Source organism: Sorex fumeus, unplaced genomic scaffold (assembly GCF_029834395.1).
Source record: "Sorex fumeus unplaced genomic scaffold, SorFum_2.1 ptg000051l, whole genome shotgun sequence".
Taxonomy (NCBI): Eukaryota; Metazoa; Chordata; class Mammalia; order Eulipotyphla; family Soricidae; genus Sorex; species Sorex fumeus.
The window spans coordinates 23,068,479-23,085,146 of record NW_026606108.1 but is presented as its reverse complement, the minus strand read 5'-3'; the positions used below and the strand labels follow the sequence as shown (position 1 = coordinate 23,085,146).

The window sequence follows — 16,668 nt, the reverse complement described above, 5'->3', positions numbered from 1 at the left end:
GGGATACACACGTCATGTACCTCCCCAGCTTGAGTTAAGGAGCATTAAAAAACAAACCAACAAACAAAGGCTTCAGATCCAAACGCTATCACACAGAAAAATACATGGAGGGCAAAATAAAAGCACCCCCAGAAAGTGAAGACCACAAATTACTTTCCCTCCTACTACTCCAATTCAAAAGAGCCTGGTCACAGGGAAAGAAAAATTACATTTCCTCCTTAAAGGGCTGCCCCAATTAAAATTCTAAATGTCTCTCACACCAAGAGCATGGTTTATTGGCAGATTATTAAGCCCTGGACCAATGTCACTCTGTTAGACCTGTATTAAAAACGTGGCTTCCGTGGCGCAGGGTCAGATCAGTAAAGAGCTGTTAGCAGATGACAGCTTTGATTACCGCGGGCTGCAGGCAAGACGTATGGGTCCCTGAGGAACAGCAGCACCGGCTGGTGGGACAGTTTGCTGGAAAGGTCAAGAACAAGCATGTCAGCATCAGGGGACGACGGTAAACAGAAAACACTACAAACTAGCTTTGAGGGGATCAGACTGCAGTGTGGGGATGGCTCGGGGCCTGCGTGTCTCCCTGTGTGGGTGAAGAACAGCAAAGGGAGTTGGGGAACCAACTCTGCAGAGCTCCTGAGCCAAACAGTCCTTGGAATTCAAAGCCGAAGGACCAGCTACACAATAAGTCATTACTGAAAAGTGCTTTGATTTTGATTTTTGGTCACATCCGGTTGTGCTCAGGGGTGATTTCCAATGATGTTCAGGGAATTATAGGTGATGCTGGGGAACAAGCCACAGCTTGGGGTTGGCTGCAGTCAAGGCAAGCATCTTATTTATTTTTTTGCTTTTTGGGTCACACCCAGCTATGCACAGGGGTTACTCCTGGCTCTGCACTCAGGAATTACTCCTGGCGGTACTTGGGGAACCTTATGGGATGCCAGGAATCAAACCCGGGTTGGCCAAGTGCAATGCAAACACCCTACCCTCTGTGCTATCGCTCCAGCCCCAAGGCAAGCACCTTAATCTCTGCTCTCTGTCTCACCTATGCTTTAATTTTATTTCCTAAAAGCTGGTAGAATGATTATTTACAAAAAAAGTAAATTTTGGGGTTGGTGTTTGGACCACAACTGGCTTGGAGGTTGTTTCCAACAGGGCCAGAGATTGAACCCTGCCTTCCTGCTTGCAAAGCACACACTCAGCCCATTGAGCTATTTCTAGATATGCAGAAAAGCAACACAGGGTTCTTATTCCTTCAGATGAGTAAGAGTAAATGTAACTTGTTACTCAGGTCCTGTTGACAACTTATACACTTTTCAAACAAAGGCTTAAGACATTAAAAAAATAATAATTTTAGTCACCGTGATTTACAATACTGTTAATGGTAGGGTTTCATGTATTACAACTCCTGAACCCCATACCCTCTGGGTACCCCCAATCCCCAAACACTCTCCTCTCCTCATCTTCCCACCACAGTCAGTTCAGTTCTGTAGAGCAGTTCTCAGGTTTCTGCTGCACTTCTCCATTTGTTATTTCCTTACTATGCTTTTTCATAATTTATATCCCACATTTATGAGAGATCATTATGGATCCTTTTCTCTCCGGTTGACTCCACTTGTCATGATGCCATTCGGTTCCAACCATGTAGTGGCAAAGTACATGACTGTGCTTTTTCTTTGAGGTGAGCAGTATTCTATTGGATGTATGTGTACCACAGTTTCTTTCTCCAGCTTAACTAAGGCTTTTGCCACCTGGACCCCGGTCACTCACTGTGCTACACACAGCCCCAGCACTGTTCTTGGTCTGTGTTACTTGGAATGGGTGAGTCCTGCACTTACCTTGACTCTTCAGATTCCATCTCATCAAAAGATCTAAAATGTTTTTAATTTAAGAAAGAAAGAAAGAAAGAATAAAACTCATATTAGTTGTATTAGTGTTTATACAACAAAATAAAAAACAACTGATATTCTTAGACATGTGATTAGGGAGATATGAGGAAGAGACTTAGATGTTCTCACAAGCCCACAGCATGGCTGGTGCCTCATCTGAAGGAATCTTGAAATTCTCCCCCACCAAGAAAAATGGGGATTACTTCTCCATTTTCCCATTTCCCTAGTGGTAGATCTCATTATTTACTTGAATAAGGCCCTGGGCCCAATGTCTGACACTAAAAGAAACAAAACAAAACAAAATCAAAAACAACTCTAAAGTCTACTTTGGAGCTTACATAATAAAGAAGGTTTTCAACTTGCGGATAAAATAATATGCCTGGATCCTCAGCGGACAGGTCTGAGGCCCTTCCCCTGAGTTCCCGAAGATGAGGTGGCAGAAGTGGGTGGGGAAAGGGAGCTTCCCCTGGAAAGTTTGGGCTTTTGTCACCTACGACATGAGCTACCTGGAGAAAGGCACTTAATTCCCAGGTCTGTTTGCTACAGAATCAAATCTCTCTGGTCACAGCTTTTATTTCTAATTTTTTAAAAAAAATTTTATTTTTAATACTAATTTTTAATTTTATTAAATCACCATGACATAAAGCATTACAAAGCTGTTCATGATTGGGTTTCAGTCATACAATGTTCCGACACTTACCCTTCCACCAGTGTAATTTCCCACCACCAATGTCCCCAGTTCCATCCGACCCCCACAAACCACTCCCCACCCTAGCCTGCCTCCACTTAGAGCTTTTAAATAACACTAATACATGTGCCCAGGGAGGATGATTCTGCTTAAACATTCACAAATAAAAAATTGTTATAAAATTTTAGATTATTAATTTCCATACCCTGACATCACACATGTGATGGTGTAATTTTAAAGGTTTTATTCCTTAAGTGGAAGTATGAGGTACTATGTGTCGGTCACTTGGCTACAATCTGAAGAGGACTAAAAGGAATTCCTTTGGTTACAGGCAGGGGGCAACCAAGGGCTGTCCCCTGATGAAGGAATGGGCGTGGCCATCCTGGCCCTTCCTGTAACATCACTCAGGCTTATGAGTCAAAACACCGATGGAAGAATAATATGAAATACATGCCCAATACATAAAAAATTCTTACCCACAGCTCTCTGCCTTTGGGAGAGAGGGCAAGTGTCGTACATTTAGGAAATCAAGAAACAGCTTTGGAAGTTCCTCATTTTCTAAAATGACAGCCTGGGAAAGGAAAAAACAGAATTGAACTAGTGTGGTGTACTTGGCAATCCATCAAACAAACAATTTCAAAAAGTCATAAGCATCCATCAAAGCTCTCACCAGTTTCATTCCTCACATCAGCATGAGGAATGGTCCCCTCTTCACCCACTAAGAATTGAAGTTGCGTCAATGCTGAATTTTACCTGTTCTCATATCCAGCCAGACGGAGCAAGCACTACTTCAGTGTACAAGATGGTAAGGAGCGGAAAACATGCTTTCACGGAGAGTCTAACACTGGTCAATGCTTGAAAAACCTGGGAACCTCCACAGCACTGCTCAGGAATGTACCTCAAAATGTCCTTTCAGAAAAATAAAATGGTCCAGTACTATGTGTGTGTCCATTTATCTGCACACAAGACCACTACTGTTTAGGAAATATTATAAATGACTTTTCTAATGAAGAGTTAGTCAGGATCCCATACCTATCATCATCATGGCATCTGGATCAACTCTCATTTATTGCTATTTATTTCTATATATTTATTTTCTATTTATTGCTATTTCGACAGCTCCACTTAAAGACTCTGTAAGAACTTTCCCACCCAGATCTCTTAAAACAAAATCTGTAGAGTTCATTCATTTAGGGAGTTCTGCTAAATAGCTGGCATAATAGCATGACCATGTCAGCTCTCAGATGCACAAATTATGCAATTTCAAGGATAAACCTAATGGAGAAATGGTGCATTGTCATATATATTCATTTTTAAGAATACAATGCTCACTGCCAGAGAATGCAGACTGACTGATGATTTGGGTGCCCCCATCTAGTCCTCCTGCCTTTTTAAACAAAAGCCATAGAAAAGGTACTAAAGACTCCAACAACCTCTAAAGGATTCTATCTAAGAATCATTTCAATCATTTCCCACCACTTTCTCCCCCTCAATAAGTTTGTGTTAAGAGCGACAAGACTTGAATGTGGACTAACATTCACACGCTCAGAAATAGGCATGCAAAGTGGTCACCCGACTGATTACAAAGGGAGGGCTGAGTTCCCTGTATTCTGCACAGAGAGAGCACTGCAGGTTTTATAAGGAGGAGTAATTTACATCCCTGCCCCATACTTGCATGGTTGTAGAATACTGTCCCCAACATCATCATCATCTCAGTACAATACCAAGGGCTCAGCCCCTGGAGGGGTCACCTGGAAACCCCGCATGGAACTTTGCCATTGCTCTCATAGCCATGCTTCCCACAGAAGCTTGGGGAATAAAAGAGAGAGAGAGAGAGAGAGAGAGAGAGAGAGAGAGAGAGAGAGAGAGAGAGAGAAAGGAACGTTCTTGATTTATTCTTTATTCTGTAGACACAAACAACTGGGTACTTCTTACATTAGTCTGAGCTATGGCAGTGCATGGGGTCCATAGAGAGTGGGCTGATGGCAGTTAGCAATAAGTGAAGAACATACGTGGAAAAAAGACTTAGTTTAGAATATTGAGACATGGAATAAAAAACCTCTATCCTTCTCCAAATGTAGTCCAATTCCCTTACCTATGCCCCAACACATCTACCCATCATTTCACCCAAAAGGTTTACTTTAAAGAAAATTTATATAAATGAAAAATATAAATTTATATAAAATATAAATAAAATATATGTTTATATATGTTTAGTTTTGGGGCCACACCTGGTGGTACTCGGGGGTTACTCCTGGCTCTGTACTCAGGAATTACTCCTGGCGGTACTCAGGGGACCATATAGGAAGTCAAAGATCGAACCTGGATGGACCACGTGTGAGGCCAGCACCAGACCCGTTATACTATCTCTTTGGCTCCCACTCCTTTTCTTATCAAAATAGAAATATGAAAATTTCAAAAAGTTCCCATAGAAAAACCTTCTATACCTGAGGCTGAGTCAGAGTTTCATTACTCTTTCAGTTAATTTCTTCCAAATTATTTGATCTTCATCTAAAGCTTTATCCACCTGAGAGAACTCTGTGGATTCCCAGAAGGTAATTAATTCAGTACCCGGGACATTCTAAGAATTGTCATGTGTAAGACGTTCAAATGATTTTCTTTCTGCCAAAACGAGTCACAATGATTATCTAGCTATTTGTTTCTCAATGCTTATGTAAAACGGTGATATAATATCTATCTGAATAATAAAGCTTAACATAGTAACAAATATGGAGCTGTTTGCTCAGGCAATACTTTTAATTATGTGTACAAGAAGTAGTTTTCAGATAAAAAAATGGGGGGGCATTCTTATCTCCACCCCCACCTTTTAAAATAAATTAAATCAATACCAAGTGTGGGACACTTTTAATGACCTGAACTACTTAATTTCCAGGATCTTTAGACATGTCATCCATCACTGCAGTATGGAGGAAGACATCTCTTGAGTGTTCAGGGGGTTACTTTGGTTTTATTAATGCAAGATTTAGGGAATTTTAACAAGGTGAATTGTTTATTTGCCTTGACAGATTGGCTTACAATGCACTGGCAACATCTACAGCATGATCATTAATGACAAAAGACAGGCAAAAAGCTGTTTACACTGCAACACCAGGTCAGGAATTAATCCTGTTCAGTCTCTGCAAGCATGGTACTCCAAATAAAGATGATCCCATTATTTTACATAAGATACAGTCACAAGAAAAATATAGAAACTCCAGGCATTTGTGAGCACTTTGTTAAATGTTCACTGAATATTCTGAAATCATATTTACCACAAAGAAAAGAACCCCATGGATCTTAGGATGGACAATTTTAAAGGAAATAACACTGGGATGGGGGTGAGTAAGCACTCAGATCAGGGGTGGGAATGTTCCCTAACAATGTTCCCTGTTCAGAAGGCTGGTAAGAAAATAATACTTTAGTTCAAATAGAGAGTCTAAATGAATTTACTTAATTTAACATAGTATGTAAAAAATGAAAAATGACCATTAATTAGGACAGAAATACAGAGAAAAATTAGTCCAACCAACTCTTCTGGCTCCTAAATGGATACTTTCATTCAATAAGACGAAACAAGTGGTGGCTGGTGTGTGTGTGTGTGTGTGTGTGTGTGTGTGTGTGTGTCATTTTCACAACCAAATCTTCTGGCTCCTAACAAGTGGTGGCCGGTGTGTGTGTGCGTGTGTGGCATTTTCACAACCAACTATTTAAATCTTCTCCAATTTCAGGAGCTTTTGCTCAAGAAGAACTTCCTGGTGCACTCTGAATCATTCCTACTCTATTCAGTGGATAAATAGACACACACTCTCACTCTCTTTCTCAAATGGGGTGTTGGGAGTTAAACCTAGGTCAGTCTCATGCAAGGCAGGCACCCTACCTGCAGAACTATCACTCTGCATCTGCATTCCTCACTTTTTTTCTTTGGTGAAGCATGACGGTTTTACTGAAACTTATTTAGAAAAGTGTGAGGAGAAGAGAAAGGGAGAAGTGTGTGTTCATGAGAGAAGACAGACTTCTCCAGAGTGGAAACAGGCAAGTAAAGAAACCCAGAGACAAGCCCGTGAGATACACACTCAAGGGAGAACACAGGATTACAGAGCACACGTCAATGGATAGAGTCTCATTTAAAGCATACATAAATTCAGGGGCCAGAGAGAGGCTGAATGGGCCAGAGAACAGGTTTTGCCTATGCAAGTCCCAAGTTCCATCCCAGAGAGTCCGTGGTCCCCTGGGCCCTGCCAAGTGTGGAATGCCTGCTCCCCGCCCCCCCCAAAATATACAAATAACATTCTCCCTCCCCAACTTCATTTAACACCATGGTTTACAATGTTGTTCATAACAGAGTTGCTTCGGGCATTCAATATTCCAGCACTAAGTCGTCCACCACCAGTGTGACCTTCCCTCCACCAGTGTCCCCAGTTTCCAACCCATCCCCAAGCCTGTTCTCTTAGCAGACACAAAATTATTTTACATTGCTTATTAGAACACAATGTCAGATGGGCTACATTCTTGTATAACATACCATATTTGCATCATTTTAGCTTGCTAAGCATTACTTCTGAATTCATCTTCCGTGGCTAATCATTCTTTTTTGCGGGGGTGGGGTGGGGTGGGGGGTGGTATGATGGGGTGACAACCGGTGATGTTCATGGATTACTTCTGGCTCTACACTAAAGAATTACTCCTGGTGGTGCTCTGGGGGTTCATATGGGATGCTGGGGATGCTGGGGATCAAACCTAGGTCGGCCACATGTAAGGCAAATGACCTACCCATGATACAAACTCTCTGGCCCCAGCAATAATGCCCTGCCCTGCCCTGCCCCTCCTTTCCCTGCCCTTCTCTTCCTTTCCCTTCCCTTCTCTTCCTTTCCTCCTTCCCCTCTTGCCCCCTCCCTCCTTTCTTTTTATTTTAAGAAAAATTCACTTATTTCAATTTTGGGGGCGAGACTTGGCTGTGCTCAGGGCTTATTCCTCGCAGGCTTGAGGGTACCATATAAGATGCTGAGAATCAAACCAGGGTTGGCTGTGTGCAAGGCAAACACCCTACCCACTCCAGCCCCAACTATTTTCTTTCCTTAGAGAGGCAGTGTGGTGTAGTGAGAGTTCGTCTTAGAGCAAAACCCCGGTGGGAGTGTTTCCTCTGTTTACCTGGAAGGGTTACTGTGCAGCCTGGATGAAAATGACGAGAAAGCGGGGTCATCTGCTTCCTGGAAATAGCACATAATATCATACTTGGACCCACAGTGGCCAGTGCCCACAGTTCCCCACTGGAGACACCTGCTCAGAGCTCCAAGGTGGCCAGGATGATAGGGCACACCTTCCACTTGGAGCCTGAAGCTCAACTGCCAGTTTGCAATGGGCAGGTTAGCCTCCTGTCTCCTCCTTCAGCATCCTGCCTTAGTGTCAATTAGGACCTGCTGGACTGAGTGCGCACCGTCCTGTGATCAGAATTCATGACTGCTCGAGGCTATGGGCCTTGGCGGGGAAATATCTGTCTGGCAGTGAGGCTACCTGGTGAAGGATTGATCTCATAGACCAAGATCAACTGCTGAGCAGGGTGCAGAAAGCTGGCATTTATGGCTTCTGCGTGTCCCACCAAACGTGGCCATCAACAGGAGGGGGGGCGAGGGGGGGGCCTGGGTTTAGTGCAACACCAAGGCCAATATACCTGCTCTCTGGCTCGAGCGTGAGAGGGTCCTGGTTAGGAGAGGCTGGTGGAGGTGGAGAGACTATTTCCTCAAATCTGCTGAGACATGATTTAGAAGAAAATCATGGCTTTAGCTCAAGCAGAGAGAGGCTGTAATGGAGAAGAATCTCCCTGATACACTGTAACGCAGACAGATGGTAGGACTGTCCGAGGAGCCATGCTTTGGCAGTGATGGACCCTGGGTTCAGCGGCATCTCACTGGGTCACTACAAACTGGGCTGCAGAGCTGGGCTGTAGCTCACTGGCATTGCACGCAAACAAGGAGACAGTGTGGAGCTGCTCATTTAGGCAGTAAAACATCAGAATTCAAAATGAATGTGACAAGCCGGAGTTAAAGTTACAAATAAGTCCCATTAAATTCTATTTTGCAGGTGTAAGTATGGGGTCAAACGTGAGGAGAGGCAGAATTATTCATTCATCCAGACGCAAGATGGAGAGTAGCTGGTTCTGTAGGAGGAGTGTGTGTGTGTGTGTGGGGGGGGGGGGGTGGCGGCGCGTACGGGCTGCCAGTAGAAGTGCTGCTTATGTCATGTGTAAAATGAGCTGTGTAGTTCTCACCACACTTACTGCAACATGACCCCCGTGCTACTCCATAGGAAAGGAGGAGGAGGAAGAAGAGAAGCAGGAAGATGAAAGAGGAAGAGGAAGAAAAAGAGGGGGAGGAGAAGGATAAAGAGAAGGAAGGAGAATGAAGGGGGAGGAGGAGGAGACCAAGAAGAACTTGGGAAGAGCTAGAGGCAAGCAATGAAAAAAATAAATGAGTCAAGCAGCTTCCATAAGAAGAGGCCAACCCACTGCAGTGACCAAGCATGGATAAGGGGGAGGTGGGTGCCAGGGGAGGGGAGAGGGGCATAAGAATGATTGTCTTTAAGTCATCTGGTATTAAAGAAGGTGACTATTTTCAGAGCTGCTGGGAAAAGCAGAAAGCACTGTCCAGTTCAGAAGAGATCTTCCCTCATGAAGTCTGTGAAGGTAGTAGCATAGTAGCCCATGTGTGGGAAAAACCAGCATCTGAAGAACTAAATCTCTTGGGCTCTGAAAACTGGGTAGCTGCCCTTCCACACATAGAGATGGTGTGGCACTCATGCAATAATGCATTAAAAAAACGCCATTAAATTTCTTCCTTTTGCTCTTTCATCGGAGGCGCTAGAAAGCCAAAAGCCTAACACAAGCCAGGGAAATGGTCTACTGCTGAGCACCATCACCGACCTGACATCTAATTTCTCACCCAGGAAGTATCCCGATTACCAATCAAGAACTAGGACAATGGAAACAGGCTTACATCAAAGGCTACGGACAAGAGCTGAGGGACAGAGCTTCATGGTGGAGTACGTGCTGGGGCTGATTCCAGCACTCTAGCCCGAGAAACACAACTGGAACATGTATGCAACATACTATGCAATGGACTCTGTGATCACTATACCCTACTATTCTAACAACACTTCAATTGGGCAACTGTACAATACCTTATAAGACGCCCCCAGAAAAGTATTTATAGTGTTACTTTCAGAACAATAAATGTCTTACTTTAAAATAGCCCAGATATTCCTAGAGAAGAATTACTCTAGGGGCCAGGGAGCTATTTCACCGGGTTGGAGTACATCCTGTGCGTGAGGGAGTACCAGGGTGGATCCGAACAAAAATGAAACAATATCATTCTAGAAGAGTAAGAAAGATCTCTCTCTTGCCCTCTCCCCCCCTCATACACACACACACACACACACACACACACACACACACACACACACGTATATATATATAAAAAGGCCTGTATGGGGCAGAGAAACAATAGCACTGCTCCCAGCGTCCCCTGTAAGCTCAATGTTTACTCCAAGAGAAATGTCTTTTTTATTGAAAAGGTGCAATTATCATCATGTACCACAAATAGCAAAATCCCGATTTTTCTACCTTATCAGCTTTATAAAATCACGCTCCCAAAGGGCATCATTGATTAGTCGCACATGTTCTTTCGGTGACATCCCAAATACTTAATTGTCAGTTATCTTTTCTTCTTCCGCAAGTGAAATGCAGTCACCAAATTACAGAGGGACCTGCTCTGCCTTCACCTTCGCGAGATGCCATCACGCGGCAGAAAACACTGGTAAAATATCACAGGATCGTGCTGGCCGACAAGGGAGCTGTATAAACACCGTAATGATTTCCCACGAGTTTCCATTTTAGAAAATTGTCACGAAGGCGAGCATACACGGTGACACGTCTCCGCCGAGGACACTGAAATCGAACGCTGGCATTCTAGTTAGATCCAAACCTACCCAACAGGCAATTATAATGAGATGGGAGAGAGGGTGCTGCCAATGTGGGCGAGACCACTTGACCACCTTCCAACGGCCGCCCAGGTGGAGATATTTCCAAGCACCTAGGCCTCTTGCCCTCGGTTTGAAACAGGGCCATGAAGGCACCCCTTCTACCTGCCACTGTCCGCGCACAGGTGTATGGTCGCTGGCACAAAAGCCGGGGATATTGAGCTCCCTGAGTGGGAGTTTCTCAGGTCCCTCCCCAGGGCCACAGGCATGCTGAGAAATGACACTTCTTCCTCCCTGGCTGGGGCGGAGGAGCCCAGGAGGAGGGAAATGCATGCAAACTCACTATAGGGAGCAACTCTGTGTCCCTCTCTGCCTTTAGGGACTGTGCACATGGCTCTCTCTCCCCAATATCCGGTAGCCCACACCTGCACACCTCCAGCCCTTCTCCCTGCAGTGAGCCCCAGCAGTATCGCTTCAAGAAGAAAAGAGATCCCAGAAGGCTCATGACTCCCCATGAGGGTGGCTCAAGAACCCCTATGCCCTGGCAGCCTTGTTGAGATAGGGTGACACCCATTCACAGGACGCGTTTGGCTCCCACAATTCAAGAGGACAAGTTGTTCTCCCAGATTATCCCAGAAGAAATCCAGACAGGCACTGAAAGGAGAATGCCAAGGGTCTATTTAACATGGTAAAGGATCCATGAAAATAAACAACGTCCTTTGGTGTAATATTTGCAAAAAGAAATAACACTTCTCTTAAAATGGCTAAAAGGCCAAAACCGTGCGTGGAATAAGAGTAATTGGAAACCCATTTTTCTGAGCTATTTCTGTATTAAAATTTACATTTGGTGCTTCTCTGGACTATGGATTCCTAGAGAAATATTTATGTCACACAACCATTGCTAGACCCTCCCAGGACCCTCTGTCTGGAGAGGGAAATGGCCTGAGACTAAATAATCACAATAATAACTGTGAGGCGGCATATGGGAAGAAGTTACTGGAAGGGAAGTAGCTACCTTGTGGGGTGAAGGAGAGTTTCCCTGGAAATCTGACCCGAGAGCCGTGAATGGAATTAACAGGTAAAGGCAGCAAGCACTTGCAAATGCAAAGCAGAACGTGGCTTGAGAAACTGAAGCAGTGTGTGTTCGTCTGCCACAACTTTATTACTTCCCCACCAAGTAGATGAGCTATTTGGCTACCTCTGAACTGCTTTTTAAGTCAAATTCACAGAATTAGTTTCAATGACTCTACATTGCATCTTTGGTTTTTGTTCAAATTTGCCCATTCTCTTCCCTTTACACTTTTCTTAAGCCCTGGATTATTTGATACTTTAATTTTAGGTTTTCATTAAAATGCCCTTTTACTTGAGATTCTTAGGCTTTTAACCCTATGGAGCTTTGCCTGTTGATTGCCACCAAGAGTTGTCTGTTCTCTGACATTTTGTAGGTTCATGAGCTATAATCATTACTGGCGGAAAAGACTGGGCTAAGTTTACGCATGCCCAATTGTCCAATCAGAGTGAATTTTCTTCTACTCTTAGGAAGCAGATTCCTGACAGGGATTTGAGGGATTTAATGATCTTTCTTGGGAGTAATTCATTAAAATTTTAGATTTAGGATTTTGCGACTGATACTGAAAATAAAGGAGAGGCTCCAAACTCTACTGAAACACTGTAGAAATATTAGGAAAACCTTTTGTCCAAGCTCAGTGGATAATTTTCATAGACTACGGATCACCAAGGTAACAATAGCTGTAATTTTTTTAAAGGGAGAAATTTATCTTAAGTTAAAAAATAAAGAAATATATCATTTTATTTATTTACTTAGTGTGGAGTATACCCACGGCTTATTTCAGGATTACTCCTGGCAGTGCTGGAAGACTATAATGCTTCTGGGAATCAAAACACGGTCAGTTGTGGGCAAAGAAGGACCTTACCCCTTTTACTATCTCTCCAGGCCACATGTTTTTAAATATATGGATTCATGGAGTGACAGAACAGCAGGTAGGGCATTTGCCTTGCATGGGGCCCACCCGAATTCAATTCCTCCATCCCTCTCGGAGAGCCCAGCAAGCTACCGAGAGTATCCCGCCCGCACGGCAGAGCCTGGCAAGCTCCCCGTGGCATATTCAATATGCCAAAAACAGTAACAAGTCTCACAACGAAGACGTTATTGGTGCCCAATTGAGCAAATCGATGAACAACAGGAGGACAGTGCTACAGTGCTATGGTAGCACAGATATGAATAAAATGTGCCCACGTTAGAGTACTAGGTGCAAACACACTTTCTTTTTATAGGAATCTCTCCTGACAGTGCTGGGGAAGCAGGGACCGGGGAATAGGGGGGTGGCATGTGGCCAATAAGGCCCAATCCATCCCAACAGCTATTAAAATAGTCTACATTGGCCTGGCTTATCCTTTTACTGCGGGTGTAGCTCTATTATTGGAAAGGTCCTTCCAAGCTCCCTGTGGCTGGCTCCCACCTCCTATGCAGTCTCCACGCAAGTTGTTCTCTTCTGAGGCAGTGCTCCCCCAGCCCTCGCTCTTGGAAGGATGGGTTCTTCTCTTTTGAGAGCGTGGAATCATTTTATAGAGCTGATGACTAACATTGGATTGAGGCAAATTAATTTTCAACCATTTTAACTTACCAAATATAATCATTTCCATGCAACCAATAAATAAATAAAAATAATATGTACTTAATGCCTCTCCTGGGTACTTGATCTTATTTAATTTTGACAACACCATGAGATAATGTCATCACCCAGGTTCCGTGTCTGTGGGATCTGGGGACTTAGACAGGACTGGAACTCAGATTTCTCTAGCTCCCAAACTACTGATCACCATTGCACCTACTCACTGAGGCACTCATCCATTCATTCATTCCGTAGTGAGACATCCCCAATAGTACTTTACTATATAATTTAATGTTTTAATTGTGTTTAACAGAACATGGTAATAATAGTGTTAATATTAATGGTTATGGTCTGCAAATTATTGCAGTGCCATCTCTACTAAAGTATCAAATTTTTTTTTCTGAATGAATTTACTAGAATGCTGAATTTTTCCCAGTATATATTTTACACCAGGCTGGAAGGATAGCATAGTAGGTAAGGCATTTGCCTTATACGCAGCCGACGTGGTTGGCCCAGGTTCGATTCCTCCGCCCCTCTTGGAGAGCCTGGCAAGCTACCAAGAGTATCTCACCCACACGGCAAAGCCTGACAAGCTACCTGTGACATATTCGATATGCCAAACACAGTAACAACAAGTCTCACAATGGAGACGTTACTGGGCCTGCTCGAGCAAATTGATGAACAACGGGAGGACAGTGCTACAGTATTATTTTACACTGCATTAATTTTACTTTTCAGCTTTTATTTTTGGTGAGGAGGGAACTCCACCCTGTGGTGCTAAGAGCTTTCTCCTGACTCTGGACTCAGGGGATCACTCCTGATGGTGTTTGAGGTTGTGGTGTTGGGGAATCAAACCAGGGTCAGCTGTGAGCAAGTCCAGTGCTAACTTAACTCCTATACTTGCTCTTTGTCGTCACACACTTAATTTAAATACAACTCATGGAACATGTTTATGCAATTGCTATCTTATTACTTTAAGGAAGAAATAGTAGTAAGAACTAATCAGAACTAGGCTTGTAAGATGTGGCTTGAAAACTGCCTCAGGAGACTGTTTTTTAATGAAAGATTTACAATTAGCATAACCTATGTGTGTTGATGAATTGATGTTTCTAAAGTGTTTAAAGTGTTTGAGAACAATTTGCTCTCCCAAGTCTCTTAAACATTCCCCCAACTACCTGGTTTATTACTCTGATTTATTTAGCCTTCGCTTTCTTTACATACTGCACATGTGGACCCAGGCTGGCCCAGCTGGGTTTCAGTGGCTAGGTAGAGATCGATCAGGCCCTTCTAGGCAGATAGTTTCCACTGCTTAAGAGTTAAGATTCAGGGTACTGGGCGAAAAAAAAAAATGGTTTTTTTTTTAAATACAAAGACCACTAGCACTATTTATAGCTGTCCAGTGTATAAACACTGCACTGAGTCTCCTGTTTAACAAATGCCCCCTCCTGCAATAATGCATCACCTGGTTTTGAGACCCTGTTATCAGCAAGGCTCAGGGGCACGTGTTAGGTGGGAATCTCTGTGACAGGGACACTTTGTTCAAGACGCATTTGGGAATCCTCGGTGCACAGGTACAAAGAGTGAAAAGTAGTTAATCGGTCTACAGCAAGAAACAAGACTAGCCCAGAAATAATAAAGCAAGGTAGGAAGGGACCCTTGTTTCCTGGCTACAACATAAAACCACAATGAAACTGTTCACTGAAATCACCTGGGGCTGAAGTGGAGGGGGGTCACCAGCAGCCCCCAGAAACCAGAAAGGAAGAGAAGAAACACAAGATTAAGAGAGAGGCTGAAGGGGACTGGAGCGATAGCACAGAGGGTAGGGCGTTTGCCTTGCACGTGGCTGACCCGGGTTCGATTCCCAGCATCCCATATGGTCCCCTGAGCACTGCCAGGAGTGATTCCTGAGTGCAGAGCCAGGAGTGACCCCTGTGCAACGCCAGGTTGACCCAAAAAGCAGAGACAGAGAGAGAGAGAGACAGAGAGAGAGAGAAAGAGAAAGAGAGAGAGAGAGAGAGAGAGGCTGAAGGAGGCTGTATGGGCAGGAGGGCTCATCCCTGTCAGGCAAGTCCAAGGAGAAAGGGCCCAGTCACAGGCAGAAGTCACATACTTGAGCCCTCCAGCCCAAATCTCATCATGCCCGACGAATCCTTCATAACTTGGAGTGCAATTATGGATGTTTCCTCAGGGGCGCACACTCTACAGAGAACATAAACTTTGTCATAGGGTTCCACTTTATCTGAACCTTTCTCTGATAGGCATTCCCCCCTGCCCCACCTCCAAGAGGCAGGAATAGAATGATGGATGACAGGAAAGCACGAAAGGACGGGCTCCTGGAATCTGCCTGCCTTCTGGCCCAGGGACCCGTGTCACAGACGGCAACTCACCTACCTCAGAGGCACTTGGCCCTCTCCTTCTTCTGTCTCAGTGTTGAACGCCCCCTTTTAATAGCCAGTTGACGGTCACGGTCACGGTCATCCCGTTGTTCATCGATTTGCTCGAGCGGGCCCAGTAACGTCTCCATTGTGACACTTGTTACTGTGTTTGGCATATCGAGTACGTCACGGGAGCTTGCCAGGCTTTGCCTTGTGAGCGAGATACTCTCAGTAGCTTGCCGGGCTCTCTGAGAGGGGCGGAGGAATCGAACTCGGGTCGGCCATGTTGGCTGCGTGCAAGGCAAACGCCCTACCGCTGTGCTATAGCTCCAGCCCAGCCAGTTGACAAGATAGAAAAAAAGTATAATTAAACCCCCCCACGTTCAATATCACCCCCTCCTGAGTCGGTGTTCCCCCACCCTCTGAGCAACTGGCACAGGTCCGCCTCTCAGAGGTCAGTGGAAATCACAGGGTGGACAAAGTGACTGAAATTGATTACTAGGCTCCACCACCAACTCCTCTCTCTCTGCCCTCACTGCACCTGCATCTCCCACACCTGAGTCAACTCTACACTCAGATCTCAGGTGCTGACCAGGGAAAGCTCAAAAGGATCAGGGATTGTTGAACATCTGAGCCCCTAAGTCAAACCCCCAGTTTCCTACCCCTTGGAATGCTAGAAAAACCATTGTCACTGTCACTGTCCTCTGGTTGTTCATCGATTTTCTCGAGCGGGCCCAGTAAAGTCTCCATAGTGAGACTTTGTTGTTACTGTGTTTGGCATATCGAATACGTCACAGGGAGCTTGCCAGGCTTTGCAGTGTGGGCGCGATACTCTCGGTAGCTTGCCACGCTCTCCGAGAGGGGTGAAGGAATTCAACTTGGGTTGGCCATGTTGGCTGCGTGCAAGGCAAATGCCTTACTCACTGTGCTATTGCTCTAGCCCAGAAAAAACATTAAGCTCAAGAAAGAATCACCAATTTTAGTAAATGCCTTTGATTTGGCTCTGTGGACAGGGACCTATTGCCTCTGTGTTCTGGGCCTTTTCTGGGCCCATGGAGAATAGAACTTTTTATTAAAAAAAAAAAGCCAAAAAGAGAGAGAAAACCCCCTAATCC

At 44.5% G+C, this 16,668-nt stretch overlaps 1 protein-coding gene across 2 annotated transcripts in view; it reads right to left on the bottom strand.

The window, feature by feature from the left end:
* The window catches only part of SNX24 (sorting nexin 24), a 148,454-nt gene that overhangs the window by 6,677 nt on the left and 125,109 nt on the right, over window positions 1–16,668 (bottom strand). Inside the window, exons 4-6 of one of the 2 annotated variants that reach the window (XM_056124372.1) lie at window positions 3,051–3,145; window positions 1,836–1,868; window positions 319–459 (exon numbers count right to left, since the gene is read on the bottom strand). In XM_056124372.1, coding sequence (XP_055980347.1) covers window positions 357–459; window positions 1,836–1,868; window positions 3,051–3,145 — 231 coding nt within the window. In that variant the 3' untranslated portion in view covers window positions 319–356. The remainder of the gene's footprint in view (window positions 1–318; window positions 460–1,835; window positions 1,869–3,050; window positions 3,146–16,668) is intronic. The other variant, XM_056124371.1, reaches the window with a different exon arrangement.